At 34.0% G+C, this 22,275-nt stretch overlaps 1 protein-coding gene across 5 annotated transcripts in view; it reads left to right on the top strand.

The window, feature by feature from the left end:
• Nucleotides 1-22,275, top strand: part of LRP1B (LDL receptor related protein 1B) — a 761,175-nt gene that overhangs the window by 571,763 nt on the left and 167,137 nt on the right. For all 5 annotated transcript variants that reach the window (XM_052792801.1, XM_052792800.1, XM_052792798.1 and 2 more), the window contains 4 exons: nucleotides 3,113-3,239; nucleotides 3,391-3,542; nucleotides 3,834-3,958; nucleotides 7,059-7,430. In XM_052792801.1, coding sequence (XP_052648761.1) covers nucleotides 3,113-3,239; nucleotides 3,391-3,542; nucleotides 3,834-3,958; nucleotides 7,059-7,430 — 776 coding nt within the window. The remainder of the gene's footprint in view (nucleotides 1-3,112; nucleotides 3,240-3,390; nucleotides 3,543-3,833; nucleotides 3,959-7,058; nucleotides 7,431-22,275) is intronic.

Genomic DNA, 22,275 nt, shown 5'->3' with positions numbered 1-22,275 from the left:
GAATAGTGTAATGCCACCAAAAAGCAGATATTAATAAAATATGGCTAAAATGTAATTTGGAGGAGTATAAATTACTGCACTTGAAACAAAAAACGGTAAAGGAGAGAAATGTTAAATGCAGAAATTAATTCAGTTGTGAAACATTCCTTAGATGTTTTGATCTTGCTGAGTTTTATAGTTAGTTTTTCAATGTGTTTAGAATACTTAAGAAAACATAGAAGGATGAGAGGACCACAGATAAGTTAATTGTTTTACATGTCTGGTAGAGCGGTGTATCTTCTCTGAAGGTAGATGAGCTTCATCTCTCTTTTTTAATACTGTGCCACAGAAAGATATCTTGAGATGTCTCCAATCGGAGTTTCTTCAGGAGAAGGATAGCAATGTTTTGGCAGTGAAGTACAGATATACCTTTCTGCCAGAAGATTAAGGCCTTTTTACCTTCTACGTTATTGTCATATCTCTTTTCCCTTTATGAGGCAAAACGTTCAAAGGTATTCTTCCCTCCCCTTAGCCTGACTTCACATTCTTCATTTCTCTTGAAGCTTGAGTTGACAGCTATAAGAATAGAGAGGAAAATAGCAGTTACTAGATCTCGTTGAATCTGGCAGTTATACCAAGACATAAAGCAGCCAGCATTCAGCTGGCTGGTAACATTATTTATTGTTACTAAGGAAAAAATTAAGAATGTGTGGTCCTACAAAGGAGTGTCTTTGTCCCTCATCAGGTATTCTTATTCATATAATGTACACTTGGCTGACGGGGTTTTTTTCCCAATTAAACAATAGATTTCTGATCAAGCTCAGAATTGTGATTGAAATACAGAGTTAAGCTCATACTGAAATAATTCTTAGACTTTGAAGATACATCCTTTGAAAACGTTTTGGGAATTTCATTTGTGTTTAGGGTTTGGGGCGGGGGGGGGGTGGGGGTGAGTTTAAACTCTGATTTAATTTTTTTCCAAAATTTTTTTGAAGATTCTAGGCCAGCATCAAATTTCCGCCACTTGCATCTCTGTCAGCTATGTAAATTACATTTGGGATAGTTCCAAAATAAGTTGAGTCGTAGTTGTTCTAGCATTGCAGTATACACACCAAATGTGTTGGTAGCATATTGCTACCTGCAAAGGTCCAGGAAACAAGTATTTTAGATGGTACTTCCCAGACCTTTTGAGAAGATATGGGAAGATCAAGTTTTTCTGTACTAGTTAATAGTTCATGTAAGTTTATGTATCATTATATTTGTAATCATTAATGCTCTAAGAGAGTGTTAAGTTACTTGCCTTACATTTTTGGCAGTTTTTCTAGATTTTCTTTGGAGGATTCCTGATTCATTTAAACTGCTAATTATGGTTTTAGATTTGGGTTTTTTTCCCTCAGAGTAACTTGTCTAAGGAAAGAGTGCAGAATGTTTAATTCAAGTATATTGAATGCCTGCCTTTCTGTAGTCAACATCTAGTTGATGTCCTGTGTTAAGAAAGTACCTCTGACTACATGCCTGAAAGCAAGTTCAGCTCTCTTTAGAGGTGCTGTTAGTAATCTGGTTAAAGTTGTGTTAAACTTAAGCAGTGATTTTTGATATCCAGCTGGTTAATACTGTCTATTCTAACATTTCTAAACCATCTTTTTAATTTAGCTAATGTAGCATTTAATTTCCTAATGTAGTATAAGTTTTATAGTTGGTATTCATATTACTGTTAGCTATGTCAAGAAATAAGAGAACAGTTTTGTTTTTATTATAGCCAGAAAGCCCTACAATTAGAGCCAAAGTAAGGTGGACAGTGTTTCAGAAGTTAAATTTGATGAGCTGATTATAGGATCCATATTTGTTCTCCCCTGTCCCATTTGTATCCCTCCTTATTTCATGTATATGCAGTCATCCAGTCAAATGAGAATGGTGAGGCACTGGAACAGGTTGCCCAGACAAGTTGTGGACACCCCATCCCTGGAAGCATTCAGGGCTGGGTTTGATGGGGCTTTGAGCAACCTGGTCTAGTGGAAGGTGTCCCTGCCCACAGCAGGGGGTTGGAACCAGATGATCTTTAAGGTCCCTTCCAACTCAGGGGTAGAACTGGTTAGTAATGCACAGAATACTTTTGTAATCTTTAAAAACAGACTAATAGATACATTCCACAAAGAGAAAAACAATGGAGAATGGTTTTGTATGTTCTATTCACTTTGTGTCCAGCGTATTACTAAACAATGTTTTAGTGTGTTCTTATGAATACTTGCTATGAAAATGCTTCTCCTCAGGCAATTAGTAATATGCTAGACCTCAATTATATTATCTTAGAAAGAGGTTTCTTGCTCAGAATATATATATATATTTGTGTGTGTGTTTATAATACATTTTAACACAAATATGTATACGTACCTACATATATTTGTAGACACATAGACATTTAGTTAAAGCTATTCCATAGGTTACTGTTCAGTAAAGGAAGTGCTCCACGTAGATTAACTGGCCTCATTTTGCTATACCTAAAGCAACAGGTTGAGGAGTAGGAGGACATGGCAGAAGTTTGACCTAGTATCTTATCCTGAAATAGTGATGGTACTGTGCCAGTAAGTATACAGTAATATAAAATTAGATAAGTAAGATGCAGATTCTTCCCATGAGCATTAGGGAGAATAGGAAAAATATTTTCTTCCCAAATAAAATCCCTTTGCTCTACCATTTCCCACAGTGCTCCTCAGTGCTTCATATTTAAAACATTTTTAAGTTAGACATACATATCTTCTATTATCACATTTGTTAGTAATTAGATGCGACAGCTTCTGTTCCAGTAATTTTTTTCTAATTTGCTTTTATTTTTCCAAGCACAAAGCTGAATTCTTTAAGCAATAGAATTGCATATTGACTGATCGCATACAGTTTTAAGAATTACTTCATATATATAATTTGCAAAAAATCTTCCAACATAGTGTTCTATGAAACAAATATTATGAGACATTTACTCTCCTAAGATTATTTAGAGACATGAGCCTTATCACGTTTTTTAAATACATATTTAATGGTAATGGCGCATTTTGTTTGCAAATGAAGTACAGCATTACATATTTTCAACTCTTATTTTGATGCTAAATTTTAATTGGTAATTTCTACAACATTTTAGGTATTTATTTTGGACAGAGTGGGGACAGACTCCTTGCATAGGCAAAGCACACTTAGATGGGTCTGAGAAGGTTGTGCTTGTGAGCCTGGGGATTGCGTGGCCTAATGGGATTTCCATCGACTATGAGGTTTGTTCCTCTGTCTTCCAGTATATGTTAAAATGTACAGTATTATGTTTCATTAAAGCCAAACTGGTCTTCCACTTTGACGTAATCTTAATAACTCTTAATTAAATACTTGGACAAGACTGTTGATGTTTCCTTTAAAATTAATCTTTAGGAAAATAAATTATATTGGTGTGATGCTCGTACCGACAAGATAGAAAGAATTGACCTTGAGAGTGGAGGGAATCGGGAGATTGTGCTGTCAGGGAGCAATGTGGATATGTTTTCAGTCGCGGTGTTTGGAGCTTACATCTACTGGTCTGACAGGTAATTTATTTTTCGTAAGTATTTGAGTCTCAAAATGTTATTTCAGTGCCAGGTGCTTCACCTTTGTAGGATTAGCCATTCCTTAGCAAGGTCACAGAATGGATCGCAGAAACCTATGCAATTTCCAAAGAAAGGGCATTTCTGATGCTGAAAGCTAAAGCGTATCAGTGTCATAGATGAGAACAGGTTTCTTCACCTTATGTTAGGTGAACTCTCCACTGCCCTTCAGTCATTTCTTTGGTGTGAATTAGTTGAGGATTGTTGATGAGACATCTTCAACTTTTTTGGCAGAGCACATGCAAATGGCTCTATTAGAAGAGGCCACAAGAATGAGGCCACGGATGCTGTGACCATGAGGACTGGCCTTGGAATAAACCTGAAGGAAGTGAAAGTCTTTAATAGAGCACGAGAGAAAGGTTGGCTGTTCTTAAGGATGCTATTAATTGTTTTAATATCACCTGCTACTTTTTATGTATATTAGCGCATACCAAAAGTTAAGTAATCACTGATTTTATCTCCATTTTTTACTCTTGAAGTATTTTTTTACGCTAAAATTAATGTCCTAAAGAAAACATACAGTACAAATTCTACTAAAATTCTTCTGAGTGTTTTAAGGTGAATATCTAAAACCAGAACACTTCCTATCATTCCAGGTTTGGTGGTTTGTGTTTTGTTTCTTTTTTTTTTTAAAAAAAAAGGCAAAAAACAGTCTTAGGAATGAGAGGGACCTTGAACTGTGCTTTAAATAGCAGTAATCTCAGGCAGTCTCAGATTTCTATTGGAAAGCAAACCAGAATTTTTTTTTCACAGCTAGAAATTCCCAGCCTCTGTGTCTCAGATGTTTATATGAAATTACTTGGGTTTGAGTTCTGGTTTTTTGTGGGGGAAGAGACCTTGTAAATAATCAGATGTCCTTTATATTCAATTTGTTTGGCATATTCAGGAGACAAAAGTTATCATATACTCTCTGTGATTTATGGTACCAATGGTTAAATTTTACTCTCCACTACATTACTGAGAATAATCTTGCTTTTAGCTGTCTTTTTCCTCCTAAAATTCTGGTTTTGAAGAGACCTTGAAAAACTTGTTTCAGTGAACAAAGGTGGTTAGAAGTCTACCAAAAATGATTATGATTTCCTCAGAACAAACTGCTACCGGGCCATCCAGACAAAATTTTCTATAAATATAATCAAAAAGAGAGGAAAAAAATGTTACTGTAGTACAATAGAATTTAGTACAAATGCATCTCTGGTGTTGGTAGTGCTCAAAAGTTGCTTTAATCACAGCATTACAGACCCGAAGATCCTCTTTCTTTTACATACATCTTTCCTAAATAACTGCTTTAAATATGACATGTAAAATAAATGTGCATTTTGAAAGAAAACATATCTAACAATCAATAAGAAAAACTGTCTTTTCTTTTTCTTGTTTTGTTTTTCAAGGGAATTTTAAATAGTTTTGGAAAAAATTACTTTGCAAACATATGCTTATTAATTTTACTAAGAATTTCTGCATGTAATTTCAGAGTACTGCGGGCATCATATTTTGTTGATACAAATAAAATCCACACAAAAATTTATCGTTTCTTTTAACTAGGCTAGAAATAGTTAATGTCTGCTTGCTTGGAAGGGCTTTATGTTATAGAATTAGGAAAATAGAACAATGGGATAAAACAATGCTTCTTTACCTGTAATGATTTTTATTGATAGCTTTAAAAACTCGATCGCATTAGGAATAGGAGAAATGGTTACTGAGGCTAAAAATCTTTTGATGTTAATTTGAAAAACATAACTGAATGATTTTTTAATACGTTTTTCAAATTTTACTAGGGTACAAATGGTTAATGTCTTTGGGAGGGGATGTCAGTGAGCCAGAAGGACAAAAGGGAAAAAACAGGTGAAAAATGTTTTTGGAATGTTTTTCTATATCACGCTATTATATATATTTTTAAAGTTCATTGAACTAGAAGTAGTTAACACTGTTTAAAAAAACATATTTAGCTAGCTTCCTGACATTCTATTATTAAAACAAAGAAACAAACCCCCCCCAAACTAACAAAAAAGAACCCCAAACAAAAAACCAACAACCTGTGCTGATTGTGATTCATGCTTTTTTTTCAAACACCTGTTTTACCCTTTCTGATGAGCCAGTCCTGCAGTGCTATTCGCAAGCTGATTCCTATCCTTCAGTGCTATTTTACATGGCTGCAAGGACACGCCCTAACTACACTGGTTTCAGAATTGGCCATTTTTAAAGATATTTAGAGCTGGTGAGCTGTGGAAGCATTGAAGTTTTTGAAGAGAGATTTTAGAAGCTTGAGGATCTTTTTCATGTATTTTCCTTTCTCTTCTCAACCTCTCATCCTTCCAAACAGATATTAACTTTTCTAGCCTAATAAAACTTTAAAAGAACCTTTAAAACAAACCAAATGTAAAAATGTATACAACTAAATTTCCAAATGTTTTTACGTAACTATAGAGGAATATGTCTCATCTAATTTTGCCTAGGAACACAAACTTCATGTTTCTAATTTTAAGAGCAAATTAGCTCTCATCCCCCATTATTTTTTCTTAAAAGTATCTTCCGCTTGAAACATGGCAGTTAGAAAATACAATGAACAGTACTTTCAGACACCACATAGTCCCTGAGAATTGTTACGGTTTTCTACCTGAAAACAGTCTATTTAAAATGTTTTCTTCTCCTTTACTATGTGGAAGACTTTCAGAAATGGGAAAATTGACTATATCGAAAGAGCTGAGTTGTTATATGGAAAGTGCTGTCAGAAACAGAAACTAAATTATCTAAACTAACTATAATAGTAATTCATACACAGTCCAAAAAAGACAAAGGAAAATAGCTCCTAATTATTGACAATTACTGTAATTTTAAATATTGCTTGCAACAAGTGTAGTTTAAGTCATTGAAGTTACTAATTTGACAATGATTTCTTAATGGTAGGCATTTGTCAGGGAGTAAGTTTTTAAAGTCAGGTTTTAAAGGAAATTAGAAAAAAATGTTAGGAAATGTCTTTATTAAAAACAAGGAACTGGTTTGACACAGTTTTGTACCTGTCAATATGTATGTTTTCATTTTGATTGATAGAAATTGTCTAAGAACAGTACTGTATTCTGATGGTATCTAAATTTGACTTTTTGCCAGTAACAGGTGTTTTAAAAAAAAAAAAAAAAAATCTTTCAAAGCACTTGAAACAGTCTCTAAGTCTTCAGCTGATTATGGAGGAATAACCCATTTTATCATTTTCTATTAATAAAATATATACTCTTATGAATTGGAAAGGACCTTAATTATATTTGCGTATGAATTGTGTTCTTTAAAATTGTCTTTAGGTTGTGGTTAAAGTTACATTCTTTACTATTTTGGCGTTTGTTTTACTTGCGAATATAGTAGAAACAGTTTTGAGAGAAGAATTCTTAGAATACATAAAATTACATTTTGATTTAAGTTAGCTAAGTGTAATATTGTAAAAGATAGATTTTATTATTTTTTTTTTTACAGGTACTAATGTTTGTGCCAAGAATAATGGTGGATGTCATCAGCTTTGCCTTTATCGGGGAAATGCACAGAGAACATGTGCTTGTGCACATGGCTATCTTGCAGAAGATGGAATTACTTGCCTGAGACATGAAGGTTACCTGTTGTACTCAGGAAGGACAATATTAAAAAGTATACACCTTTCAGATGAAACCAACTTAAACTCACCAGTAAGGCCATATGAAAATCCAGAGTACTTCAAAAATGTGATAGCTCTTGCTTTTGACTACAGTCTGAAAGGAAGAGGTACAAATCGCATCTTCTTCAGTGATGCACACTTTGGAAATATACAAGTCATTAAAGACAACTGGGCTGGCAGAAAAGTGCTAATTGAAAGTAAGTAAAAAACTTATTTCCTAAGATACGTACTTTATTTCAATAAACTTTATTGAGTGAAAAGCTGATAAGCATTTGACTTTATAGAATAAATAAGTCAATAAAGTTTTAGCATGCTTAAGTATATAACACAAGTATTGTATTTTATCCCTATGAGATACATTTAAACATTGTCTTTAAATTTACAACTTCAAAATAATTTATAACAATCTTACGATGCGTGAAGCATATTACTAGAAACAGAAGTGATAATGACGGTGTTTAATTTGTATTACTGTTGTTTTAAGGAGCTTTACTGTTGAAACAAAACCTCATTGTGCAATGCTTGGAAATGAAAGAAGTTCCCTTACCCCACGAACCTATTGGTTGTTTATTTTTCTAGTTAGTGGGGGTGAAGTACTGTAAGATACCTCTGCTGATATAACCATTCCTCAGTATAAAATATTAGGACCCTGGTCAGTGTGTTCAGTAAGCTCACCCTTCTTGTAGCGAGCCCAAGAAAAGTGACTTGTGATCAGTGATAATCGGTGGCAAATTCGAACCTACAAAATTGTTCATTTTTAGTAGAGGCTTACTCAGTAGCTATGCATTTTTACTATGCCTTCATTCACCACACTAGTAGGAGGACTTGTATGAAACTTGACATTTTTTTAGCCTCTGAATACTTAAAGCTTGGCACTGCTATGAAGGAATAGCCACCAATATCATCACCAAATTCTTCAGGACAAGACACAAAATGTATTTTGCAGCCGAGGCCTCAGTAAAATCTTCTGAGGATCCGGCACTGAAATCCTTACCAACAAAGTCTAACATAACTTTAATACAACGTATACGTAAAAACTTAGCATGGTTTACCATGGTAAAACTAGAATTCAAGGAAAATCTGAATGTGATTGTTTAAGATGTATATCCTTAATGCTAAACATCAAAAAATCTCTGCTAAAAAATTTAAGTTCTAAAAACTTCTGCTGTCTTTTATTTCTCTTCCTATTTAATTGTTCTGAAATATGCAATAAACCTCATTCATCTGTAGTCAGTTATTAGATGCATGTATTTACTGTGTTTCTTCTCTTCCTTGTAATTTTTGAGTATTGTCTGGGTTTTTTGGAGGCTGCAGTTCATTTCAGTTACTGTTTTCCAAAATATCTGAAGTGTTGCATAGTTTTGCTCCTTATGTTGTGGATAATTCTCATCTGAATTTATGCTGTCGTATGTTATGTTGCCGATGGCATTGCTACATTTAGCTATTTGTTTGGGTCAAACAGTTTAACAACAAGACCAAAGAAAGCAATTAGGAAAAATGGAAGTACCTTTGATGTGGAACGTATCACCCTTTGCTGTTGCATGTTAATGGAAACGTTTTTTTAAAAGAAAAAAGTTAAACAGCTGCAAACTGACAAAATATTATTCTACAACTGACACTGGATAATTGTATCATTATGTACCTCTGCACTGTGGTTCTGGGAAGGTATTCCTGGTCATGAAAACTGTTGACGCTAATGAATGGAAAAGCATTTTTCATGTATGATACAAGGCTTTTTTTTTTTTTACTTTGAGTTTTTATGTGTGCATATTTTAGACGAATTAATGATATCTGTATTAAGGTATGGTAAAGAGAAACTAAGCAATGTTGTCAGGATGTTCTCATTACTCCCAGGAAAGCATTAAAACTTACGGATTCAGAGTTGTACGGTTAGCCGTACAAGAGACACATACAGCTCACAGAGATGTGCAGTGGTAACATACAAGCACTATTTTAACTCTGGTATTGTAGGAACAGATTAAAAGTATTACGTTAAAAGCTACTGGAAATTTTTACATTTAAAACAGACAAAGAGGAGAAAGAAATACTGGTGAAGCACCGATACAGATACAAATTGGTTTTTTAAAAGAACAATGAAGTATTCCTCATTACTTTATAATAGGTTATTGTGCAAGAGCTAAAGACATTCCGTAAAGCATAGCTGAGAATTACAGTTTTAAGAAATTGTTAGGAAGTGTTTCTACTTGTAATCTTAATAGGCCCGATTTAATTTTTCATTAGCAGAGTCAGCACTCTGAATAATTGAATTTCAGATGAAATTTTGTGTACTTGCAGAAAATTTACTGTATATGCTTGGTATGTATTTGTTAACTATGGCGTTTGTTTTCTAGCAATGTTTCAGGGGTTTTTTTCATTGTAAATGAGAAGGGATAACACATCCCTGTATATGTTGGTTTATTGTTCTCTTTCATGTGTTTTAAAACCCTTTTCTTTATGTTGAGTCATTAATTTTAAACTGGTATTTTTGTACTACATATCCTTCCTTTGCACGGTCTGCACATGACTTTCACTGTAAACAAGGGAGAGTTCACCAGGCTGCTTGATATAGTGGAAGTATTTGACCGACAGAGATACCTATAAAAGTAGTGGTAAGACTGGTTGACACCAGTGAGTCCATTCACTGGAAGACGTAGAATTCTAAAATTTTCTGATTTCCGTGTTAACTATATGTGATTACATAGAAATTATTAAATGGAATCCAGCTGAGAGATTTTAGTAATAGTGTTTCATTGCAGGATTAAAAAATAACATCTTTGACGTTCATTTTGCTATTTTTTCCTCCAAAATTGTTAGTATGCATCTGTAGCAAGTTTTACTTTATTAGGAAGAGATTCAAAACCACATTGAAAACATCTAGTGTGGTTCTGACAATTCTACAACCCCTTTCTACCTCATTAAGTTGAAGTCTACAAATCATACAAACCTTTACTCAGTATTTGACTCAGAGGAAGTAACTACATTATATACAAGATACTATTGTCCCAGATTTTTAGTTCGCTGAATGTAGATCTGCTCATAAAGAATCCATTAGCTGATGGATTTCTACCTCACTGAAATCAGATATGCCACTCAAATCTAACACATTATTGAACTTTTCTGCACTAACCCCAGAGTTAAGATATATAAAGAGCCTTTATTAAACAGGTTTCCAGTTCACTAAAAACAGATTTACAACTCACGTGCAACCCATTATCTAACATGTTTTTAGCTCACTGAGAACAGATTTACTACCCAGAAACAACCCATTATCTAACATGTTTCCAGTTCACTGAAAACAGATTTACAACCCATACGCAAGCTATTATCTAACATAGTTCCGACTCACTGAATATTGATTTAGAATTCATAAACAACCCATTATCTGACAAATTTTCACCTCACTGAACAGATTTGCAACTCATAAACAAGCCATTAGCTAACGCATTTTCGGCTCAGGGAGAGTAGATTTACAGCATATAAACAACTTTATCTAACTTGTTCCAGTTCACTAAGAACAGATTCAAAACTCACCAAGAACCCACTACCTGATAGGGTTCTGTCTTCAGCAGGAAGAAACAATAACAACAACAAAAAAGCAGTGTAGCATGTGCATAGTATGCCATACCCTAACACCTTTATTTCTTGTGCAGTGTACATTTTTGGAGTGGATTCTTTCTCACCTCTGAACTCTGCTGATGAGCATTATTTCCTTTGGTCAGCCAGTAGGGACTTCTTTCTTATTTTTATAAGTAACTTTATGGGGTTAATCTTTCTTGATTGCCAATTTTTAAAAATTTACCTTGTTCTTGGCTGTGATTTCCCACAATTATTCTTTTAGGTGATGAATTATCTAACCATTCAGTATTGCTCATGATTTTATTGCTATAGCATCATGTACAGTTTAATCCAGTCTGCAGATATTTTTACAATTAACTTATCGATGCAGCAATACCTATTTTAAATATGTTGTGACATGGCTACCATCTATGTCATGTGTTTTGATCTCAGTCTTTCCTTCCAAAATGAGTGTTAAGAGGTTATATTTTATTGTCTTTCTTGCTTTAAGTACACGCTTTGAAAAGTATCAGACTATGAAGGAATGAGTAGGTACTTACTGTGGGGTCTTACCCACCCACTAATTTCTTCGTAACCTTCCACTTTTTAGTTGTAATGATAGCCCTGCAGTTCACTTTACACAGGCTAGACTGCTTCTGCTTCTGACCTGTAACCTCAGCTACTATATGTATGTGTACTTTCGTATCCTGTTGTGTTGTAAAAGCTTCATGAACCTGTTAAGGCAAGATGTTTGAGAATCTTTGTGATGTTCCTGTTTTTCATTGTCAATGGTAGTCCTCTGTAAAACAAAACACAGTCACAGGGATTGTATTTGGAAAATTCATTATGTATATGTATTTTTATATATATATATATATATGTGTATACACTTTCTCTGTTCTTCCAGTTTGAGGAATCGTGCAGGATTCATTCTGCAAAAAGGAGTATTTTTTCATTTCACATAAGGTTTCTGGAGCTTTTGATTGTGAAAACCAGTGCCTCGACAAATCAAATCCTAATTCATTTGGCAGTCTGGAGGAGATCCAGGGAGATTACATACACTTTGGAAGTTGTTTTTCATTTAATTTTAGCCCCCAATAGACTGTAGGCTTTGTAGAAAATTGAAAAGAAGGCATTAAATACAAAAGGAGGCACAAAAGGTAACAAAGTTACATGGAAGTGACACTGAGTTTAAATCAATATATTCAGGTGGCCATCTCCGAATAATCTTTACAATTTCTGTTCAGCCCTACCAGAACTAGATGTTCTAAACATTGCCAGTCTCTCCGAGAGAATTTGTTACTGAAAACCCAGGTTAAAATGAGGTAATGGAGCAGTACACAGAAAGAATGAACAGGAGTCAGTAGCAGTTAAAGGCACAGAGTTACATAAGGAGGTATTTGGAAATCTGACTTGTTCAAAATTGCTACAGGTTATCAGTTTCATTTGGAACAATAGGGTCTATTCTCCTCTCAAAGAGAGCCCGGGGAGAATTTTACTCTTATTTTCTTTGTTGTTAATCGCTTCTAGACAGAACAACACTATTATTTCAAACTTCGGAACCAGTTTCTTTAGTATTTAAACTGGAAGCCATTTCAAAGGCACTCTGATAAACATATATGAAGTAGTTTAAATCTTTATAGATCTAAAGAGACCTATCTTCCATCTGCAAGTAATTTTAAAGTAGATGGAAATGACTGAAAATGAAAGTGTTTCAACAGAAGCAAGCATCTATTTGATATATGAGATTTTTAATATTATGTGCTTATCCCCTCTCATACCACATCTCCCATTGACTGTTGTGTGTTTTGTCAACTGATAAACGGCGAGTTAACTTTATTTTTAATGATGTGATGATCTGAATAGAGATTTCTTCTACATGGAATTAGAGGTCTCAGTATGAGTCAGAGAAAGTCAGTGAAAGATAGTGTATTATTCACAAAGTAGTTTCTTTGTGGTTTTGGTGGAACAACTAATGGGAGCCTTAATTAAATTAAAAATCATGACGACCAGTATGCTAAACTTTTTGTTTCTTATTACACATAAGATGATTACCACTGTGGATTGACCCATTAAGCCAAAAATGCATTATACTGGATGGGATAAACGTATGGTTTTTTCTTCTGTAATATCCAAGATTAAGCCCTAATTCACACACCATCTGCTAAACTCCTCTTCTTTACTTCGGCATCCTTCCTTCTCTGCCTGCCTAGAAGCAGAGTGCCAGAGGAGCATCTGTTTGCCTTCTTCCTTCCCTGGTGAACATGTCATTGTGTATCAGCAGCTTTGAAAAAGTCTAAAATTTCTATCGACTGAGAACGGAGAGAAGACCATCTTAAACCACCTCTCTGATAAACCATCTGTGTGAGCTATCTTCCATCCCAGTAAAAATGCAAATTAAGATTAGCTTAAGACAGTGGATGACATGCTAGTTGATGGCTAATTTGCAGTGGGGAAACAAGAAGCTGCCTCGTAGCATTTCTGGAGACTGCTTTTGGTTTTCCTAACTTGTTTCAAAGCTTATGTTTATGCAAGGAAGACTTTTTTTTTTCAAACTAAGTCTCCGTTTCTTAGCTAATAGTGCAGTCTCCTTTTTTTATCGTAGAAGTTTGAGGTAATACATTCATTAACCAAAGCCTGCCTCAGTGTGTCTGTAGAAAAACAGTGCAGCATTCACATAGGTTTAGTGTAGTGGTATAACACTAGGAAGAAGACCAATGAAGAAGTTAGAAACTAAAGAAGAGGGAGAAGAAAAAAAGGGGGAAGAAAGGCAAAACAAAGCAAATGAGAAAGAGGAAAAAGTATTAAGATGTGGTACTCTCAATGAGCTGGTTTTTTTCCTAACTCTGTAAACAATGACACTGAGACATTTTGCCAGTGTAACATCTTTCACAGCACAAAAGGAAGCGTTATGTGAAAAAACGCTTCTTCTGTTGTGAACTTTAGGTGCTAGTGTCTACAGAAGGCAAAAATCTTTTCACTGCTAACATAAAGTGTCAGATCCTGTGATGTATTGTAAGGCTTTTTACAGTCTGAATCTTTTAAAGGTGTTCCAATGTGTGCTACTATTCTTTCTAACTAAATGGGTCCAATTTAACTGTCAAAAAGGCATTTATGTTCCCATTTCTCTTACAGAGCATTAAATTTGGTACATTGGATGAGGTCCCTTTAGTTTCAGAGCTTTCTTTTCCAGGAAAGAAATTTTTAATCTGTTAAAAATAAATACTTTAATATTGTTGCTTTTAATTTCATAAATAAATTGGATTCATAATTGTATATGGTTTTGTATATGTAATTGTATGTAGGTCCAGTGATTTTCACTTTTTAAAGGAGGGAAAGTGAGAGGCTATTGTTATGTCTGGGACATTTATGTGGTAAAAACTAAAATTTGTGATTACAACTGCAGCCTTGTTAGTGAAAACCAAAGTGTCTGGGTTATCACTATATTTTGTTTCCGGATGTGGCTGGATATTACGATTAATGGGTAAAGCTTCTGAGCTGTTCAGTAAATAACTGTTAGTATAGGTGGATAAAGTTTACTAACTTTATATTAAGCAGTTGTTATTCTAGAAATATGTTTTTCTGCACATTTCATGCTTTGTTTAGCTGTGCCTGGTTTGAAACTCTGAAATGTATTCATGATGGGAGCTGACATAACACTGATCTTTCAGTTCAGTATGTCCTGAGCATTCCCAACCTCAGTATTCAGGAAAGGTGCTTCTGCCTATTAAACGTGAGATTATTCATGAAGTATTAATATTGTTTATGACTGCTTCAACTTTCCACACTGCCCTTAAGTTTTTATTGATGTAAATATTTGCTGATGTAAACTTTTACATCAGCAGCTGTGGCTTAGTTGCATAAAACGCAAAACTATATTTGGTGAATTGTCAGGAAAAAGCTATAGAGTGGAACATCTCTTGACATTTCTCCTTTGTTTTATTTTAAAGAGTAATGTGATACAGCAAATGTTATTAGGTTATTAGGCTATTCTGCCATTAATGTTTCTAATATCTCTATACTGTTTTGTTTTACTTCAACAGTAACAAGAAAAATGAGTGATTATAAGTATTTATTACAAGACTTATTAGTCTTAGGGTAGTCACTCTAATGGTAATGCTAATTTCTATTGATTTAAAGGTGGTAAGACCGAGTAGTAATTTTTGGGGGAGAGAGTCTGCATGTAATGCATAAAAAGATAATGTGGGCTCTTGTAATTAGGAAAAAAAAGTCTTCCATGACAATTGTTGAGGTTTTTTTAAAACTTAATAAAACACTTCCATCTCTATATGTTAGCTTTCAACTCTAAAAGTCTTTCTGCTTTTAAAGCCTCTTTTGCATGGATACTTTAACTATTTTGAAGTTATGATATTATAACAGTTGTTAACTACTAATGATATATTGAACTATACTGGGAGGGTTACAGTTTACAGTTATACAAAATACTATTATTTTTCTAATTAGTTGATTTCTCTATATTTCCTTAAGTATATTATGTATCATTATTCCTTTGTTACGTTATTGCCTGCTGACCCTAAGACAGTCCCTAAACCTTATCAAAGAATAAGTTAAATCTAGGATAATAGAAGACAGAATATTGCAGGTTTATATCTCTGTCGATGTGGTTTTCTTCAGTAAGCAGTCAGGGAACAACTATGGAAGGGCTATATCCATTGCTGGGAAAAAAAGTAATTGGAGGTAGATACAGATTTCCTCATAAAAAGTTGTCGGTTATTTTCTTCCTCATGATAAAAGGGTTAAATCATTCTTTGAACAAAGATATTATGGTCCACAAGAATATAGACATAGAACTAAATACACATTGTATTTAGTAACATAAACCAGACTTGATTTTTGAAAGCTGATTGTCACAGCAAATTATGATGATACTATCTACTGTGGCTTGACTAGTGTGTTTTTTAAATGTTATTAACTGGGAGCCAAAAAGAAACCCAGCATTTATGCATATATAAGCATAGTTCTGGAACAAGCTTACTGTTTTCAAAGTCAATTTTTTCCTCATTTTGCAGAGTTAATTACTTGTTCCATGTATATTCAGGTGAGAATGACCAAAAAGTTAGTGGCATTGTTTCTGTTCTCTCATTGTGAGTTTCTGAGCTCATCTGATCCAGAAGTAAGAGAAACTGTATAGCAAAATGTAGAAAAACCACAAGTGCTGATAGGGGACCAAAAAAAAAAAAAAAAAAAAAGGCAAATAATCTAAAATTTGAAATGCTGCTATTATCTGTTTCTTGGCATGAAACTTTTACAGACCTCTGCCTGAACTGAACTGAAAATGTTTGTAAGAGTGAATAACATATTTCTGTCAGTCTCCATAATGAAATTAAAACCAACCAAACAAAATGTTCCAGAAACACTGTACAAGTTGCTGATTGATCCTTCCAGGATCAGCTTTTCCTTCTGGTATCTCTGTCCTATTTACATCAACAGCACTCCGTAAGTTATAACCCCATGGGTATTGGTGAGCATGCAGGTGTTCACAGAGTGTTGGTACGTCACCCGCTCTCAAGGGTCCAGCTTTGCCCAAAGGTGCAGACGTGCCTTGTCTAGCTCCAAACGGGGCTTTACCAATGTTGGACCACAGGTACATTGAATGAATATCTAATGCACTTCCTTGCATAGAAATACCATCCATCTGTTACATACTATTCACTTGGCTGGTTAGTTCATGTAAGTATGATTAGAGTCATCAACTGCAGGTTAAGTTCATGGTCTTTTTCATGCTAAATTCTGATGTTTCCTGCTCTGAATAGTCTTACCAGGTGTTTTGTGTAGAGCTTCGTATGTTCACTGATGGACTATAAATATCCTACTTCTTAGGTATCTGCCTGTCTTTCATACTGTACTTATTTCATAGATACAGTAATTACATATAAGATTTTATATATCTTCATTGACATAGACTAAAGCAATGTTATAAATCCAGAAAGATATTTACCTGGTAGTTTCTTTTTGCTGAATTTATTAGAAGTGTTTCTTGAGCAATTATCCAGTATTTGTATTTTCATTTTTATTTGCACATAGACTGAATTTTTAATTGTCATTAGGAAGACACCAAATGTTTTGTTAAATGTGAGATTTCAGTATTATACTTTCTACAAAAACAAAGAGCTATTTTCTTCTGGATTCTAAAATTCTTTAGATTATTCCCAGCAAATGTTCATTCTTTCCAGTACTGGCTACTGCAGTAAGTTTGAAGGAATAATAAGGTTACATCCATGGAGATATTTATGGTGTCTTGAACTTAAGCTAGTTGTTGCCTTGAAGAACCCAAAGCCTGTGTTTATACTATCTTATTGCATTTAATAATCTTTAATGTGTAATAGCATATAGCATGGGTTTATATTTTGGAGAAACAGAAAAATGATACAGATGTTTGCTAACTTATGGTATAATTTTAGCAAACTTTACATGTGATCTAAAATAAAATAATATTCTTAGGCTATATAGGACAATGAAATAATTGGTTATTACAGTTCAGAGTTGTTTATGCCATATTTGATATTTAAGATTTCTGTTATGATAGAATATACGATGGCCTTGTTTTACATGTCACAGAAGCAATTAAGAAATTACATCACCCTCTAATTTTTGGAGACAAATGGAACTCATCTTGCCTTTTTTTTTTTTTTGTAATTACAACTTATTATTGTCTTAGAATTTTTATTTAGCAAAAAGCTTCTGCCTTTATGGTACTTGAAAAGCAAAGTAGAAGGGTAAATATTATTTAAAGTTCTAATTGGGCAGTCAGTTAGGTATGTGAACATAAACCCTTTTCTTCAGATCCTTTATTGCTTGTGAGGCATTCTTTTCCCCTCAGATCAAATGGTGACCACCTGTTATCTATCACCATAATCTTACACAACCAGATTGACAGAAAGCAGTATCATCTCCTGTGACCAGTCTGGTGTAACAATTGACAGGCTGTATTCTGAAAGGTAAATTGTGAAAGACAATTCAGAGAATGAATAAAGATCGAGTGGGTGTTTAATGTTAAGTACTGAAAATTAAAGCCTTCTCCAAAGTTCTGATACTGAAGTGCTGTTTATGCTCAGTTTTATTACTCTGATGGCTTTTCAGTATTAAAAAAATTATGATGTTGACCATTGTTCTTGCTTTACAACTTTGTTAAAGAAAAGGAGTTAGTAAAAACATGAAATTAAAGGAAAAAGGTAATTGAACTGGTGCAACTGGAAAAGTTTTGACTGTAAACTTTCTAGAGAATTTTAAAAGTAGAAGATAGGAGATAAAAATCTAGGAAACTGAGAAATAGTATACACATTACCAAAAGTCAGTGGCAACAACTATTTGATAATTTAAGCTTTATGTCCTTTAGTATTTTTATTTTCTGCTTGCAATAATGAGGGAGCTCTAATCTGAGTTCTTCAGTTATTGATTTGTTTCTTGTCTGTTCCCTGGGAAAGTCAGATGAAGATCAGCATGACAATATTTATAGGCTGCATCTCATCTGTGGGATGCAATCCATCTTCGTTAAGTTCAGTAAAAGTGATAGATAGCATTTGGCAACGTAATGATGTGATCACTCTACCATTGCCTTTGTAAATCATAAGCTGTTGCATTCTCTTGTGTAGATATTTAATCAGTTATACACCCCATTACTGATTTAATTCAGAATGTCAGTGGCAGGTGAATAATGTGAGTATTTGTATATTAATATCATATTGTATTAATGTTCCTTTCATTTAAGTATGCTATTCATGTGAAAATCATAAACTGTTGCTTCATGGCTAGAATAAATTTAATCAGTGCTGTAGGCATCTAATGCCATCAGTGTTTTAATTCAATATGTCAGTGAAACAAATGTGTTTCTTTTCATTTCCAGTTTCTTTATGCTTTACTAATTCAGAATATTACATGATGCTGTGAAAATATGAAGCTGAGAGTAAACAAATTGCTGATTTTCATCCTGTCAGTAGATTTTGGGTCTGAATCCCCCAACTGTAGCACGAGATAGGATGAGTACATATTTCTGATACATTTTAAAGTAACTGAGTATCTAATGATAAATTAACTTAAAAAAAAAAAAAAGTGCTGTAGAATGTTCCTTAAGGAAGTGTGAAATAGGTAAATACAAAATAATATCAATGCAAACCAGTAATGATATAAAACTAGAATGCAGTTCCTTTGGAAGCTTCTCCAGTGTCCTGTCTTTGGCAAAGCTTTTAGTTTTAAGGAACCACCTGAAAGTCACTAGAGGACCATTTCTAGGACCATTTCTGTCCTCAGTTGGCACCTGTTTTATCATTCATAAAAGGATTTATATGAGTTTCGGGATTCTTCACTAACCTCTAAAACAAAAAGCTTACTTTAACCTAGAAACAATATAAACTAAGAAAAAATATTGTATTAGCACTGATAACTTATTATACTAAAGATTTACCTGAGTAGTGTACTGATGGTACTTCATCCAGCTTATGCTACATGCTAATAAGAACAAAGTTGTATTTTCCGTTGTAAGAATTTATCTAAATCGTGGATCGCTTTAGCACGTTATGCCATTGACTTTAAAACCACCTTACCTACAGATTTCTAAAAGTATTAAATGATTCACTTCTGTATTGGTGGAGTTCTCAATTCCATAAGTAAGGAACATGATAAAACTAAAAGTTTATTGGCAAATAAAGAAGAGTGCTTGGTATAAATCCTTCAGAACTTATACTTTTGGTGGATCTAAGCAAATGCACTTGGTATGTGTTTGCGGCAGACAGTTTTATATTTAATTAGTGTTTTTTTATTGTCTTACATGAAGGCAATTGAATTTCTCTGAATGTTTGTTTGTTTTTTAAAGAAAAGTATATTTTTTACTCTGAATTTTTGTATTTGTGGTCTTTATGAAACCGTTATCATCCACATGCTTGTCACCTGAACCATTTGATAGTTTCAGATTTAATTTGCTCGAAGATGTGATCATCTAATAAGGAGCCCTCTCTCCTTTAAAAAGCATATATATATATACATCAAGCAGTTTCTGAAGTTTGACTTGTGCTAAAACATTTCCTTAATTGGATATCAAATATTTGATTTCGGGCAGCTTTCACAGCCTGATTCTGTTGCTGAGTTATTCTCAGATTTTTTTTTTTTTTTTCTTTTCAGTCACAGTCTTAATCGTGGAAATTCCCATTAAGACAGAGACTTGGGTTTTTTTTTTTAATCTTAGCTTCTTTATTTTCTTTTAAAGTTCTTGCTGCTGTTCTCTTTTAAATAAAATGTTTTATTGGTTGCTTTGTTTTAGTTCTGCTCCACTCAGAACATATGCATATATGGCAAGGTTTTTCAAAACTGCACATTTTAGATATTTTATTAAAACAAGAGGTGGATGCATTTTTCATCTGTATGCTAAATGTTTGCTTGTCTCCATATATGGCGTAACCTTCCATGACTCTTTTTTCTAAAAATTTAGGAATTACCATTTTATAAATAGTAATGTTGAATTGAACCTTCTTCTGTCACCATTTATAGACCTTAATTTAGAGTTGCGGTAAGATGTGTTGGTCCAGTTTAAGAATGTGAAGCTGTACTTTCTGGTACTTGTAGAAAAATGGAGTTGTTCTCTTAAATATAGAAATTACAAGTAAACGTACACATCTTGTACTTGAAGAGCACTTTAATCATTCTAGTTGTGTTTTAGTTCATCACATCTAGCTGTGGCAGGAACAACAACATCTTTTGTCTACTACAGGAGAGTTTTAGACTATGTTGTATAAACAGTTTGCTTTCAAATTTCCTGACAGATTCAGACAAGAAGCAAAGCTAAAGTTGATAGAAATTCAAGAGGTTATACGAGGGAAATTTTTTTTTTTTTTTCCCCCTGATAGTCATCTTTCAAATGAAAAGCATGATCTTAGTTAAACCCTCGCCTCCTAAGGGCTATGTCTTTAACCACAAGGCAAAGATTTGATTTCATTTTTCTAAAAACTTCCATAATACAGATGAAGAAACACTTGACATTCACAGATATGAAAGGTAAAAATAGTGCAATAAATGCTGTGGTGGTTTGTTCATTACAAATAAAGTGCAGAATTGGTCAGAAAATGTCAATACATCTTCTGTCATTTTTTAATAGAATCACAGCATATTCCGAGTTGGAAGGGACCCATGAGGATCAAGACCAACTCGTGACTCCACACAGGGAAACCTAAGAGTTAAACCATGTATCTGAAAGTGTTGTCCAAATTATATCTAAGAGTGTTGGGTTTAGTTTAGAGAATTGTAAGTAGTGGTAAATGGGGATTCAGCATATAATTTTAATGGAAATCAGTAGATTAAGTTAGAATTGTATTCCTGGCTCTTTATTTTAACATTTATCACACTTACTAAGTTTTCTTTCAATTTCACAGTTAGGGGAACATTTGCAAGAAGTAACCAAGAAGTGTATCAGAGCCTGTATCTAAACTGTACAGACTTCTACCCCTGGGAGTGATCCCTAGGCCCAGAGCAGGGAGCAGAGCGGTTCATGTATGCAGTGCTCAGTCTGGTGCCTCTAGGATGATTTGGGCAGTCCAGGTTTCCTTTGAATCCTGTGTTGTGTTTCTCTGGCTCTGAGAAATTATCATTATTTTTAGGATTTCTTCTGGCTCATGCTGACTAAAATTGTGTGCTGGCTGTGTGTCAGTCCTAAGAGTGATATTTCAACGTTATGATGTCAGGGATATTTTTTGCATATCCTGAAGCATGCTTTGAGAAAGTCGTGTTTGAGGTGTGGAGATTTCAGTGGTTGGGAGGTCTCTGTAGGCAAAAGGACAAAACCTGATGTGGTCTTGTTTATACTCCCAAAGAGGTTTTTTTCAGAATGAGTAGCAACTTTTTGCCAGAAGAATGCATGAGTTACATCTCAGAAGGAATTAGTTGTTTCATCCCAGAAGGTTGCCCTGGTATAAAATAACATGCGTGTGGTGTGGGTGCTCGGGGTGCAAGACCCAAGAATGAAGCAACTGGCTTTCTCAGCTCATAGTATAGAGAGGCATACCCAGAAGCTGCATAAACCATAGTTGATAATAAACCTGCGTTCAGGCATGTTCTAACTGGTTTTAAAATACTTCAGTAGGCGTTTGCACATCTCTGTCAACGATGTTTGAAAGAACTGATTATCTCTGATTTCAGTTGGTGGTTTCTGAAACAAGAAATAAAACCTTTGCTATATCTCAATACGGTTTTGATGCTTAAAATTCAAAATAAATTAATAAGGAAACTAAATATTGCATTTGAAGAAAGAATACACGTAACCCATTCATCCTTTTGAAAACCAGAATTCGTATCAAAAGGGTCATCTTTGCAATGCTCAGCAGAGTTTTTTGTAATTTTCAAGTCACCTTTAATGCTATTTTTAAAGTTAAACTCAGTCACTTTTTTGAGTTACTTGTAAGTGAGCTGAAGATATCTTTTTTTCATAAATTCTCTTTCAAAAGTAGGAAAACCCTTTTTACATATATTCACCTCCCATTAAGG

Source organism: Harpia harpyja, chromosome 7, assembly GCF_026419915.1.
Source record: "Harpia harpyja isolate bHarHar1 chromosome 7, bHarHar1 primary haplotype, whole genome shotgun sequence".
In the NCBI taxonomy this organism is placed as follows: domain Eukaryota; kingdom Metazoa; phylum Chordata; class Aves; order Accipitriformes; family Accipitridae; genus Harpia; species Harpia harpyja.
This window is presented reverse-complemented; position numbering and strand designations above follow the sequence as displayed.